The sequence below is a fragment of the Paracoccidioides lutzii genome (assembly GCF_000150705.2).
Source record: "Paracoccidioides lutzii Pb01 unplaced genomic scaffold supercont2.19, whole genome shotgun sequence".
Lineage (NCBI taxonomy): Eukaryota > Fungi > Ascomycota > Eurotiomycetes > Onygenales > Ajellomycetaceae > Paracoccidioides > Paracoccidioides lutzii.
This window is the reverse complement of record NW_015440965.1, coordinates 225,012-237,071: the sequence shown is the minus strand read 5'-3', so window position 1 is coordinate 237,071 and position 12,060 is coordinate 225,012. Positions and strand designations below refer to the sequence as shown.

The window sequence follows — 12,060 nt, the reverse complement described above, 5'->3', positions numbered from 1 at the left end:
CCCAACACACACACAAAAAAAAAAAAAGAAAAAGAAAAAAAAAAGAAAAAGAAAAAGAAAAAGAAAAGAAAAGGAAAAAGGAACAATGCCTTTCCTTTTGTTTTGCCAGATGACAAAGGCGCATAGAGGCAGAGTAGAAGATAAACCAAAAGAAGTTCTGCTACTACATGGATGATTCTTTGTCAGCAATACCTGCCTAGGCCTGATAAAATGACAGGAATTCATTTTACCTGGTCACTTATCAACATTTCCAATGGTGGGCATACATACCGGAAGCGAAAGGATAATACAAAAAGCCCCCCCAAAAACCAAGTCTTGCTTCCTAATCCGACCCCTCTTCACCAACATTCATCGGAGCTGATATAACCTGTCAAATCTGTGGCAGCGAAGGCGTTGGCGATATCGCCGCTTCCGCAATTCCGGCACCAGCACAAATCCCAGTTGAAGCCCCCGTCACATTTGCCAAAGTCAACGACACAGTAATCGACTCCTTCACCCCATCCGTCCCCGTAAGAATCCAAACAAGCCTGCTAAGTTTCTGAAACAGCAATGGCGGGAAATACAGAAACAACGCCCATACCAGCAGTGAGAGAAACACGAGCAGGAAGGAATTGGCGACGAATTTCTCCTCGGGCGTCATGACGTAGATGCCATAGGTGACTTCATAGCGGTAGTAGGCGAGCTGGAGACGGTTGGAGAGGCGTTTGAGGATGTTGGGTTGGCGGCGCCGGGAGGCTGGGTCGTTTATGGGGGGTGCGTACGGGTAGGTCCTGGTTGTTGTCATTGGATAGTGTTTGATCAGATGGTTGTATTGGGAGGGATCATAGGGCTTGGGTTGAACTGGAATAGGAGGGGAATGAAGTGTTGATGTTGACGTCCACGTCGAGGTGATGGAGGCTAAAGCCGACGCAAAGGGAAAAGAGAAGCGTTGCGTTTTGGTCGCCATCGTGGATTGAGTATAGAGGGGCATTCGGATGTTGGGGATATGGGAAGGAGATATTGAGATATCCGGCAGCAGGAGCGTGAGAAAGGGAGTTTGCGCTGTTCCAGCAGTTTGGTTTGCTGGTATAACTAATCCGCACAGGTGGCTGTTGCCGCTGTGAAAAGCAGGCAATGGTACGGGTATGGGAGTTGCAGCCACCCACGCTCACCGACTGGCTGCAGACTCGAGAGGAATCTTTTGCTGGGGTCGTAAAGTAGTAGAAGAGAACGTGGGGAAGAACCAAATAAATAAATGACAAGGGCCAAAGTATGGAAACTGGGATGGCAATTTCCGACAACACTTCTATTATAATTGGGGTCTCTTAAGGTAATGAAATCGAACCCCTATTCTAGCAATATTAACAATGGTATGTTCTATTTCGTCAGGCAAAAATCTCCCCGATGCTCAAGCTTCAGTAGTTGATCCAAGAAGAACATGAAGGACATGCAACGAAGGGCGGATGGAAGTGGTTTCCTTGAATATCTAATTGTTATAAATCAAGGTTCCATCCCTTCTTTTTTCCCGAATTTATGATATTCATATACCCCCGGCTTCCAGCCAATCGCTGGCGAGACCAAAGATGGTTTACTCCTGGGAAACTGGTATCAAGGAAAAGCGGGTTCTGGTAGTCGGGCGATCACATCTTGCCAGCTGAGCCTCAAGCCCTAAATTACCGGGTAAGTCCCCGCTGCTTGCAACCAGGAAGAAGCACAACATATGCCGGGGGAGGAGTGGGGTTCGAAGGGACCCGAGGAGGACCCGCAAAGTCCTGCTGGTCGCACCAGTGAAAAGGGGATTGATAAATAATACACTCCACTACCCGGCTAAATACGCTCTCTCCTCAAAAATTAACTATTCTAAAAAAAAAAAAAAAAAAAAAAAAATCAAACATAATTAGCTGAAACGTAAACCCGAAAATAACTAAGCGTTTCAATATAGTCAGTATGTGCCCAACCCCTTCAAACGTCTCAAAACCTGCAAAACTCTCCACAGCGGGGATTGTGAATTGATAAAGAAGAATTATCATCAAAACAGCAACAAACATTCAATTCTATCCTAATTCGTGTTGGGAAAAAAAAAGTAAAAAATAAAAAAAAAAAAAGTAAAAAATAAAAATTACATCTACAGACCTTTTATTCTCATGATGTCGTTTATTACTGTCAGCAGTGCGTGCTGAATGATGAGGAAATGACAAAGTAAATCAAGAGTTAATTCTTTCTTCATGACAGTGAATATGAGGAGGTTGAGTATAAAAAACAGCTGAGCTTCAGCAGTTCGATAGCAACAGATATTTCTTTAGAAAACATCAGCAAAACTAGTATTTTATTGAAATCTCTGAATTAAATAACAGGTCTATACTGTCACAGTGAATAATAGAAAGCTGGCCGACTATGTTAATATGGAATGTAAAAGTATTTGAATATATGATCATCAACTTCAAAACTCAGTCAACAGGGACTCAATATCATCTTGTCTGCTTATCACTCAGAGCTAATCTGTTCCCCTAGCTATACTATTGTCAACAAACTTGAGATACTTCACGGTCACCCCCCCTGTCACTGCTGAGCTGCATACAGTCTATATGACAGATGCTGGGCAGGTAGTTGGTGGCAGCAGCACCAATTCCCCTTCCATAGCGCCTGTAATCCTTGAAGAATATTCGAGAAAAATAAGCTGCCATCCTGACCTCCTCCCTGAACTCCCGGGTGGAGAAATCGAACTGTCTGAAAAGTCCCAAATTTGATATTTGAGAGGAGAGCAGGGACGCAGGAGTTGATTCATTGGATAATACTCTGGTTCTGCAGAGCTGCCATCTGCAGAGCTGCCATACGCAGAGCCAAAGCCTGGCACGAGTGGATTGAGGGGAGGATGAATTTTGTAGATATTTCAGATTATTTTATTAGCAGTTAGTGGATTGGGGAGTTGAGCATATGTTGGAGCTGCTGGGTTTTTGTGGAGCTGGAGCTGGAGCTGGAGCCGAAAAACAGAAAAGTTAGATGGATGTTTATTATTGAACCGTTTCTATTTATTCCGAGAAGCGGCTTTTGAATGTTGATGATAATGATGTTGAAGATGGGCATCACCTCAAGAACAAAAAATATATAAAAACGAAGAAAAATCAAGAATAGGCCATGATCGAACTAGACCAGGGAAAAAGAGTTTGACAGATGTGACTTTTGCTTCTTCCCCCCTTTTGTTGTCATTATCTGCCGACCAGCAACTCTGGGGTCCATAAAAAAAAAATGCACTGCCTGGTCACCACAGCGAGTGTTGCCATTCTCCACAGGAAAACCATGGAGGCAGCGCGATCCCACTCAAATTTTGGTGACACCTGCTGACCCATGGCAATGACATGAAACAATCGTTCAAGCTCAGTAAACCGATGAAAAACGGTTTGGCGATTGTGTTTGGATTGAGATTCCGACTTTATTAATTAATCTCACAAGCACTCGCCGGAGGTGCACACTTCATCAAACATCGCAGAGAACGACGCTGGAAGAAAGCTTGGTTTTTCCGATGGGTTCTTCCATGGTCTTACAATTCATACATATTGTTGTTACACAGAGTATCGTAGGCGATTTTCCATTTTTCCAACAAGGGATCCGGATGCATATGTTTTGCAGATTCAAGTTCACATGGGGTTATGGACAGAAACAGATACACCGACAGACGGGACGACACGGCATCCATAACAGTGAACTTATGTAACTACCGGATCATATGCGCAATGAACCCCGCGTTTCCTCCTCTCGATCATCCTTTATCTCCAGTAACGAATCACTTACTACTACCAGAGGCCTAGAGCCCATGTGAGAACGAGAACTACTGATCAAGCCGACCTTGGAAGACCATCCAGAGCGATGATCCGGACCCCACAACTGGCGGCTTCTCTCTAACTAAAAATATCAAGAAACTTCTTGAAGCTAACTAACTAACGTCACTCCAAGAACGGGATAATGGCGTCAAAGGGCGTGTATACGATATGGGGTTCCTTGCTCAGAGAGGAGCGTGAGAGGATAACCAAACAGATGGACTGTCTTGGACTGCGGTTGCGGAAGGAAAAGTCTTAATGAAGAGCATCGAATGGCCCAAATACATGCGATTGAGGAACCGAGGAAGCTAGTTAACCAACTATTTAACGGTTTGATATCTAGCTTGAAAACGTCGTATTCGATGGGTCTCTTTAGTCGTTTGCAAGGTGAAGGTGCTCATTCCCTTTTATATATATATATATATATATATATATAAACTTAATGGCTATCCTACGTTCGATTTTTGATTGTCATAGCTGCCTTTATTGTAGTTATAGTTATAGGGCCGCTCCCGCTCCTTTATCTCTATGATCAATCGCTACTTTGTCAACTCTTAAATCTAGTTTAGGCACAATTGAGAATCTTGAAGATCTTCACCATACAAAACCTCCCCTCCGACCACAACCAGCACGCTATCTTGGCAAATCTACGTACCAGTTCCAGCAATTGAAAGCCCCAGATTGTGGTTCCGGACAAATAGTTAGTTACCCTAACTCCCTACAGGGTTCAAGTGCCTAGACGCCGGGGTTGTCGGCCAATAAAATGACAACCCGATAGCAACCAAGGTGGCAGTGAACAAGTGTCCGGGAATACCGCACCATCCCCAAGGGATTTTAAGTTGTTGGGCGGATGGAATTGACATATACAGAATCAAGGGTGAAAGAGTTTGAAAGAAACGGTGTAGCAACGCGCTGACTGCAAGGTTACCCACTTGAGACGATTTAGTACCGAGAAAGCAACATCCCTTGCTCCGGATTTTGTCAAGACAGAATAATATATATCAAAGGGGGGTGTTAGATTTTCCTTCTGATGGAACGGCAAATCCCTTGACGATTACCTCATACTTTCGACAGGAGGATACGGAGAATGGCGCTTGCTCTTTTGTTCAGGCGGGTGTTTTAGGCTAGGAAGACGTTTCGGGGGAAGAGGGGTGTATGCTGATAACGAGGAAGTGCTTTTAAGGCTTTTTTTTAATCCGGATAGATTTGTCCGGGCTGGTTTGGAAGATCTGACGAGACTGGCGTTGAGGCGGTATAATGATATCTACAATAGCGGAGCCATTGTGAAGTGACACACCAGTGCTCTACAATACTATCTTCCACGCTACCCTTGGGGGGGCCTTTTTTATATTTGGGATTGTGTGCTCTGTACGTAACTTACATCGATGGTCTGATTTGAGATTCAAAAGGACCAAGGAAAGATGGGAGGGATGTTGATTGGTTGCGGGAACCTTCCAAAAGTTATGATGCACATCACGTGGATAACTATTACATCATCCCCCACCCGCATAGACTCGGGATCATCTTGTAACAACCAGCGACGACGACATCCATGGTTGGAACGAAACCCATCAGGATGATGTACATATGATTGAGAATGTGAAGGAGGGCTGTATTGTACATCCACTATCCCTTATTATTTCCCATCTTCCTGATTTTGGTACTGTACTTCTCTGTTTCTCTGAGCCAGATTAGCAGCTGTCAATCGTACAACTGGCTTGAAATCTCAAATGATAAAAGATTATTCAATAAGGCATAGAGACAACTGCTCACCCTCCGAAGTGCTGCAACCATGGCCATTGACGAGCGCGATGACCCTCTTGTCAAGGCACTCCCTCCCGAAACAGATTATCTCACATATCTCACAATTCTAGAATACCAATTGACCCCCGAACACCTGCCAATCTTGCACAATCTGCTCCAGGATGAGAAGTTAACGACGAATATTGGCTGGGATTTAGTCCAGCTGCTTCTTCCAATGGTTCCTGCTTCGCAGGAATGTCTTCAAGATGTGGCCAGACTTGGGAATCCCAGAGAGGTTATTTTGCGGGTTTCCAATTCGTTGATGAAGCTAGAACCCGTGGATGAGGATGGTGATAATGAAGGAGATTATGAAAAGGGGCTCAGTGAAGCGGTTGGTGGAGTCAGGCTGGAGGAAAACGCAAACGCGAAAGACGATATAGTTATACATGATCAAACTACAGCTACTCCCAAAGTCCCCTTGCACATCTTGCAATTCAACTGCCTCGTTTCCATGCTCGCAGTTCTCCACTCCCGCATCCAGACGAAATATCCCAGTCGTTTTGTCGCTACCTCTCTCCAAGCTGTACTAGAAGCATACACTACTTTCCCGACTGTGGAGACGACTGCAGCAGTGTTGGAATTTTTCAGAGACACAGCAGGAAAAAAACGGCCACGTCTCCCACCCCGGAATATGAGTGAATCACTCGTTCCGCAAGTGACTAAGGAATCAGCGCCAGACCCAGAGGCTGAATCGCATCTGGGGACCGCAGCATCCGAGGAATGGGCCGTGATCCAAAGGCTTATGCAGTTTGGTCTTGTGGAGCTTCTGAAAACATATCTCTTGCACTGTATCGACGAGCCACCTGCTGGAATGCGGTGGGCGCTTCGATTACAGGAGAAATTAGATGCAAACAATCGGATTCCAGCGTCATTAAGTTTCACTGAGGATTTCGGAAAGCTCGAGAGTTTGAAAGAGCGGGATATGGCAGTTGGGAAAATTATTGTATGGTTTCTTAAATAAATATCCGATATCCTGGTTTTTGAGCATTGATTATTTCTAATTTCTTTTTTCAGGCATTATCACGAGACTTTGGCATTGAAACAAAAGAACTTCTTGAGATCATTTCCAAGCCCAACGATCAGCAACTACCGCCTCTAGATTTTGAAGAAACGCCTAAACGAGCTGAAGATATTCCACTTCAAAGACATGGCTGTCTTCTGCTGCTAGCAGCGCGGTGTGCAGCTGATAAACTACTCTCTTCGGGCCAGCCAGTGGAGCCCATTCCCGTCTTCCCTGATCTTGCTGTCATATTTTCCAATTTTCTTGGAGAGGGTGAATCTTCATATTCCACGGTTATCTCAGAGCCCGAAGCTCTCGTTGATTCACTCCTTTCCCTGGCTGTTATCGCCAGTTGTGAACCTGTTGCACCTCCCCATAACCAAACTGAACTTGGCCAATTCATGCTCCAGCTCACTGCTTGCATCCGTGCACCAAGTTTCCGGAGTTTCAGTCGTATGGCCCGGATCCCATCGCAGATATTTCACAGTAACCCTGACTCCCTCTCCCGATTCAACCTAGTCTGCAGAATTCTCGACGACGACAATTTAGAATACTCCCGAGAGACAGCGATGGGATGGGTGAAGGAGGAACTTATTGCAGCAACAGCACCAAGCCCACCGGATCAGAAAGAGAAGAGAGAATGCATATTTACTGATCCCAAGTCCTTTGCCAACCTATTCCCAAAAATCTACAAGCCCATTCCGGACGGGTGGCTTACGCTCAGAACAGCCAAAACCGAAGACCTTATCAACATCTGGATGACGTTTACTCAACATAGCCTCCCCTTCCATCTTTCCATCCTGAACCTGTTGTATTTCCTCACCCAATCGCAAGCACTACTCGAACATCTACAAATGAAAAAACTTTACCCGTACTTCCGGTCCAAGTTTTTGGAGCCGCTTCAGGCATTTATGCAGAGTATTTTGACAGACGCGGAGATCACGGCACGAGTCGAGATGGAAGTTGGCGATGAGGCGGTGCAGGTGGGGAAAGGTGCGGCGGACTTAGTCTTGCATATTATTGGGGAAATTGAGGAAGGGTTAGCAGGGGTATTAGGGGAATATGGAGGGTTAGAAAAGGGTTCTTGAGGTTATTTGGAGGTTTCCACTGGGGCTGACCTGAAGCGCCATTTTCCAAGTTTAGAGGGGTGATTTTGAACCCTGACGTATTTTTTCAAGGAATCTTTCAATGCATGCATGTCCTGGCTTTGGATCAATATGGTGCCAATTGGGCTAATTGGAGCCTTCTCTTCCATAGCTGTAGTTTCCAGATATATATTTTTGTTCTTGCTTTGTGTTATTTAACAGTCGGGCGAAGTCAATATTTGTTTGGCCTTGAGATGTCATTGGTGTCAACATCAATTTTTCTGCTTTGAAGGTCGGGAAATATTCGCACTTCTTTTCCAACTTCTGGGCTTAAGACAGCGCTGCTCGAAGTCAAGACACTGTCTCTTGGTGACTCAACATCCTTGGCATCTTCGTAACTATCCTGAGGAGGGCTGACCATCCCTGCACTGCAGCCAACCTTGGAACATAGCGCGACGACTGATGCGACAAAACACGAGCACTTTCGCTCGTTGTTTCATGGCGAAAATAACACGATTCTTCTGACGAAAATCTCCATTTGAAGACACTTACAAAACGAGGCTCTTTCCTGACCATCAACCTACACCCCAGCTCTCCTCAAGCTCCGAACACGCGGGGTTGATGCCAAAGTCAACAGAGCCAGCACCTGATTTTCATAGATATGAAATAACTATATGCGACAGAATTGCCGATTCCTGTCACGTTAAGCAAACAACCCATTATTCCCATTCTAACCTTGGAGCCAACAGCCTCCTAATCATGATATTTAAACCGTCCCGCAAAATCCCCACCAAAAAACGCAGCTCTCTCATTTTCTACCACGCTCCTCCCCGCTGATACCTCCATATTCCCCATAATTTCAAACTCTCACATATACGCCTGCACCTTAGAGAACCTCGATCCTTCGACGACAATCAACCATTCATTCCTGAAACACTCAACTGTAAAATCCAACAAGCGTAGCGTAACGGAAACCTACGGTTCCAATAATGAGGAAAGCGACTGCTCCGCTGACAGCGGCGGCTGCACCATTTCGCAAAGCCATCTCTCCAACAGCACTATCTCCAGCAGTCACATTTACTGCTGCAACGTGAAAAGTTGCACCCTCTCAAACGCAGGGTATCTCTCAGACACGCACCTGCGCAACTCAACTCTTTCTGGTACCGTGCGAGTCATCCAATGCAAAGTCAAGGCGTCGCAATTCATATACGCATTGGGTGATGACTACATCCCAGATTCTATCACAGAAACTGAAGGACCCGCAATCCAAAAAAGTGACATCCGCAACTCCATAATCGGCCCGTCACCATGTACAATTAGTCGAGCACGACTACGTAAAGTGAAGATCTCCTGCAGTACCGTTGCTGATGCTTGTTTGGATGATTGCGATGTTGCTGATTGTATGATATCAAAGGGGAGGTTTTCTGGGTTATGGTTGAGGAATGGGATTTGGGAAGGCGGGGAATTGGTTGGAAAGATGAAGGAGGGGGAGGATGTGGTGATCAAGGCGAGGGGATTTGCTGAGATTGAAGAGAAGGAGAGGGAGAGAGAGCAAGAGAGGTTTGGCAAACTTAAAGAACAGGGCGAAACGGGGCAAATGATAGGTGTGGGGATTGGGGATGCTGCTGTCCGTGGTGCGCAGGGAGAATTTTCTGTGGAGAGCAACAGCAGTAAAAATATTCCTTTTCGCGAGGATTCTACAGTAAGTGCAGGAGAGAAATCATCTCATGCGTTCCTTTCCATATCTTCTACTTCCCAAAAACTGTTATGTACAAGTTAGCTAACTGTTTACATCGAAATCCAGTCTACCAACCAACCACAAGAACCAATCCAGGTCAATTATGCCTTTCCAATCCCAGGACCAGCAGAATCCCTTGAACAGCTAAACCAAAGCCAACAACCACTTGCCGCTGCCTCAAAAGAACAACCATACATCAGCATATGTGAAGGTACCCCCTCCCCGCCCTCAACAGTCGGCTACTCGACTTCAACAGAAAGTCTTGTTGAGGTTGACGAAGACCATGAATTTCCCCTTCATAGTCCCGATGATGGAATGGTAGGCATTGGTGACGAGAAACTGCCACCCTATTCGCCATAAAGGAACTCTGTCCACAGGCTGATTTATTTTATAATTGGGTTTTGTGTTTTTTACATAGCGAGGAATTTATGGCGCTACTTGTTTCCAAGAACCAACCCCCCTCTTTTTCTTGCGGGTGTTTGTGGTCTACTCACCCTCAAATGGTCCACGATGTCCTACGAAATTATTCACGCAAGTGATAAATGAGGAAATAAGACAAGATTAAAAGCAGACTGGTCCCCCCACCAAATGTCATATAGATAAGCAAGGATAATCTCCTCTTTGCTAACTAATAAAGCGAGAAAAAAAAAAAAAGAAATACTGAAAATGAAAGAAAACGCCCACCAGTGGGAAAAATAGGATGTATATGCAGCTTGTGGTATTTTATGCACGGCACAGCACCTTACATAAAGCGGAGTTCCATATCCACACTGCACACTGGTCTATCCAGCTGTCCACACTGTGGTAGTATGTACAATTCGGCCGGTCCTCTTATGTGCGAAGAACTCAAAATAAACAAAATAAACTAGACATTGCGGAATCCATCGCACGAGAGGTGAAGGTGGAGGAGACAAACGAATGTCGTAATATGGTATACTGGGTAAAGGAACGACTCCACAAGCTGGAAATGGGAACACCAAGAGAAAGTCAAGGAATAGAAACTTCACACACAAAAAAAAAAAAAAAAAAAAAAGTAGAGAGATTATCTGTGGGCGATCTGTTTATATGCATGGGCTGTTGGATTGGACAGGAAGGAAAGAAAGACATTCCATTTTCAAACCAAATATCCAACGACACACGCATATATACATACACCCAAGATGGTTACCCTGTTTCTTATGCACTCCTAGTTTGTTTCTTCGAATACCTTATGTTGGGTCTCAAAGCGCTTTGAAGTCGAAGTGCATGTTGGGGGCTTGTGTGAACTGAGGCCGATACACTGACAGGAATTCGGAGCGGAAGAACAAGACAAGGATGACATGGTGATATGTATCCAATATAAGTAACAATAAACACTCCCAGAATACGTAGGAAAGTCAACAGTAAATTGGTTTGTTTGATTACATTGCGCAAGGTGGGAGAGACGATCAGGGTTTTAAAACATAGCGAATGAACCTAAGATAAAAAAGATTGTTGTGAAGCCTTGGGGAAATGTTCCACAGAGTCTTCGTGCCAAGGTCGGATACATTTGGTATGGGAGAAGCAACAGAATGAGCGTGGATGCGCGGAATCCTGTAGAGCACAGAGAAGAGCAATGTGTCCGTGCGTATCGTGTGTCCGGTGGATACGTAGGAAGGTCAAGTTCTTCCCAAATGGTCTGAGGGAAACTTTTCGGAGTAGACGTTCGCCATTGATGCTGTGGTGTTCCTTTCCTGGTTATCGATGTGATATTTTTCCCGAAGTGAGCAGTCTGCCTTGTTGTATGTGATGTAGGGATTAAGGTCGCGGCGCTTTTCATCTGAACGGAGGAGGGAAGAGAAGGATTCTATTTGCAAGGAAGACAACAAATGGTGTTTGTTGATGATGTGTTTCCATATTTCTGTTCCTCCGGCCTATCAATGCCCCAGCCTGGTCAAGTCCAGGAAAGCGGATAAAACATGTAAAAGAAGCGGATCAGGAGAAATGGCGAATTTCATATATCCATGGTGTGCAGAAAGAGTTTGCGGCGTTCCATGTGAAAACGTATCCTAGGTCGAAGCAGTCTGCAAAACATTCCCATTTGGCATATGCCTTGCGTGGTGATATAGAAAGTCTACATCACGATACACTGGCCTCCGCTGTTGCGGTAGAAAATTGGACCTATAACAAGGTTAGCCTGGTTCACAGGAGGATATTGATGTGTTCAAGAGAAAGGAAGTTAGGCATAGCAGCGGTCTTACCGGTGTTTGGGGGGGTGGGCGCCGAAACGTTGACAGTGTCTGGAGACATTGTGTTCGAAGGTTGCTTGGTATAATCTGAGAAATTAAGTCTCTTGCAAAGTTTGACAATTGGAAGAATTGTTCGGATTTTCCGTTTAGAATATCTCGTAAAATGACCTATTAGAGTAAAACAAAAGAAAAGAAGATTGAGAAAATGAGGGGAAATGGTTCATTCTTATATGCTTCATACTCCGCATATTGCAGCTATTGGCGCCGGTGAAGGCAGGGGCCTCTTCAACAACGGCGAGGCGATACCCAGTAACTTTCGGTTATCATTCAAAGGATGGTAAAAACTCAAAAAACTGTATGAACTCCCAAGGGGCACTGATATTGTTGGTAACCTCCAGTCACTCACACGTAGTTTCGTTATCGTATTATGCAT

At 44.9% G+C, this 12,060-nt stretch overlaps 3 protein-coding genes across 3 annotated transcripts; 1 reads left to right on the top strand and 2 right to left on the bottom strand.

Moving 5' to 3' along the window:
• Positions 1-370: 370 nt before the first annotated feature.
• Positions 371-946, bottom strand: PAAG_06615 (hypothetical protein; the record flags this gene model as incomplete). Its single annotated transcript, XM_002791399.2, has 1 exon — positions 371-946. The coding sequence occupies one exon, from the start codon at positions 944-946 to the stop codon at positions 371-373; it is 576 nt and encodes a 191-aa protein (XP_002791445.1).
• A 4,640-nt stretch (positions 947-5,586) lies between these two features.
• On the top strand, positions 5,587-9,780 carry PAAG_12246 (hypothetical protein; the record flags this gene model as incomplete). Its single annotated transcript, XM_015847761.1, has 4 exons — positions 5,587-6,540; positions 6,612-7,677; positions 8,573-9,384; positions 9,487-9,780. 4 exons carry the CDS (start codon positions 5,587-5,589, stop codon positions 9,778-9,780), a joined length of 3,126 nt encoding a protein of 1,041 aa, XP_015702611.1.
• A 1,732-nt stretch (positions 9,781-11,512) lies between these two features.
• Positions 11,513-12,060, bottom strand: PAAG_06611 (hypothetical protein; the record flags this gene model as incomplete). Its single annotated transcript, XM_015845940.1, has 4 exons — positions 11,513-11,559; positions 11,640-11,795; positions 11,869-11,940; positions 12,036-12,060. 4 exons carry the CDS (start codon positions 12,058-12,060, stop codon positions 11,513-11,515), a joined length of 300 nt encoding a protein of 99 aa, XP_015700166.1.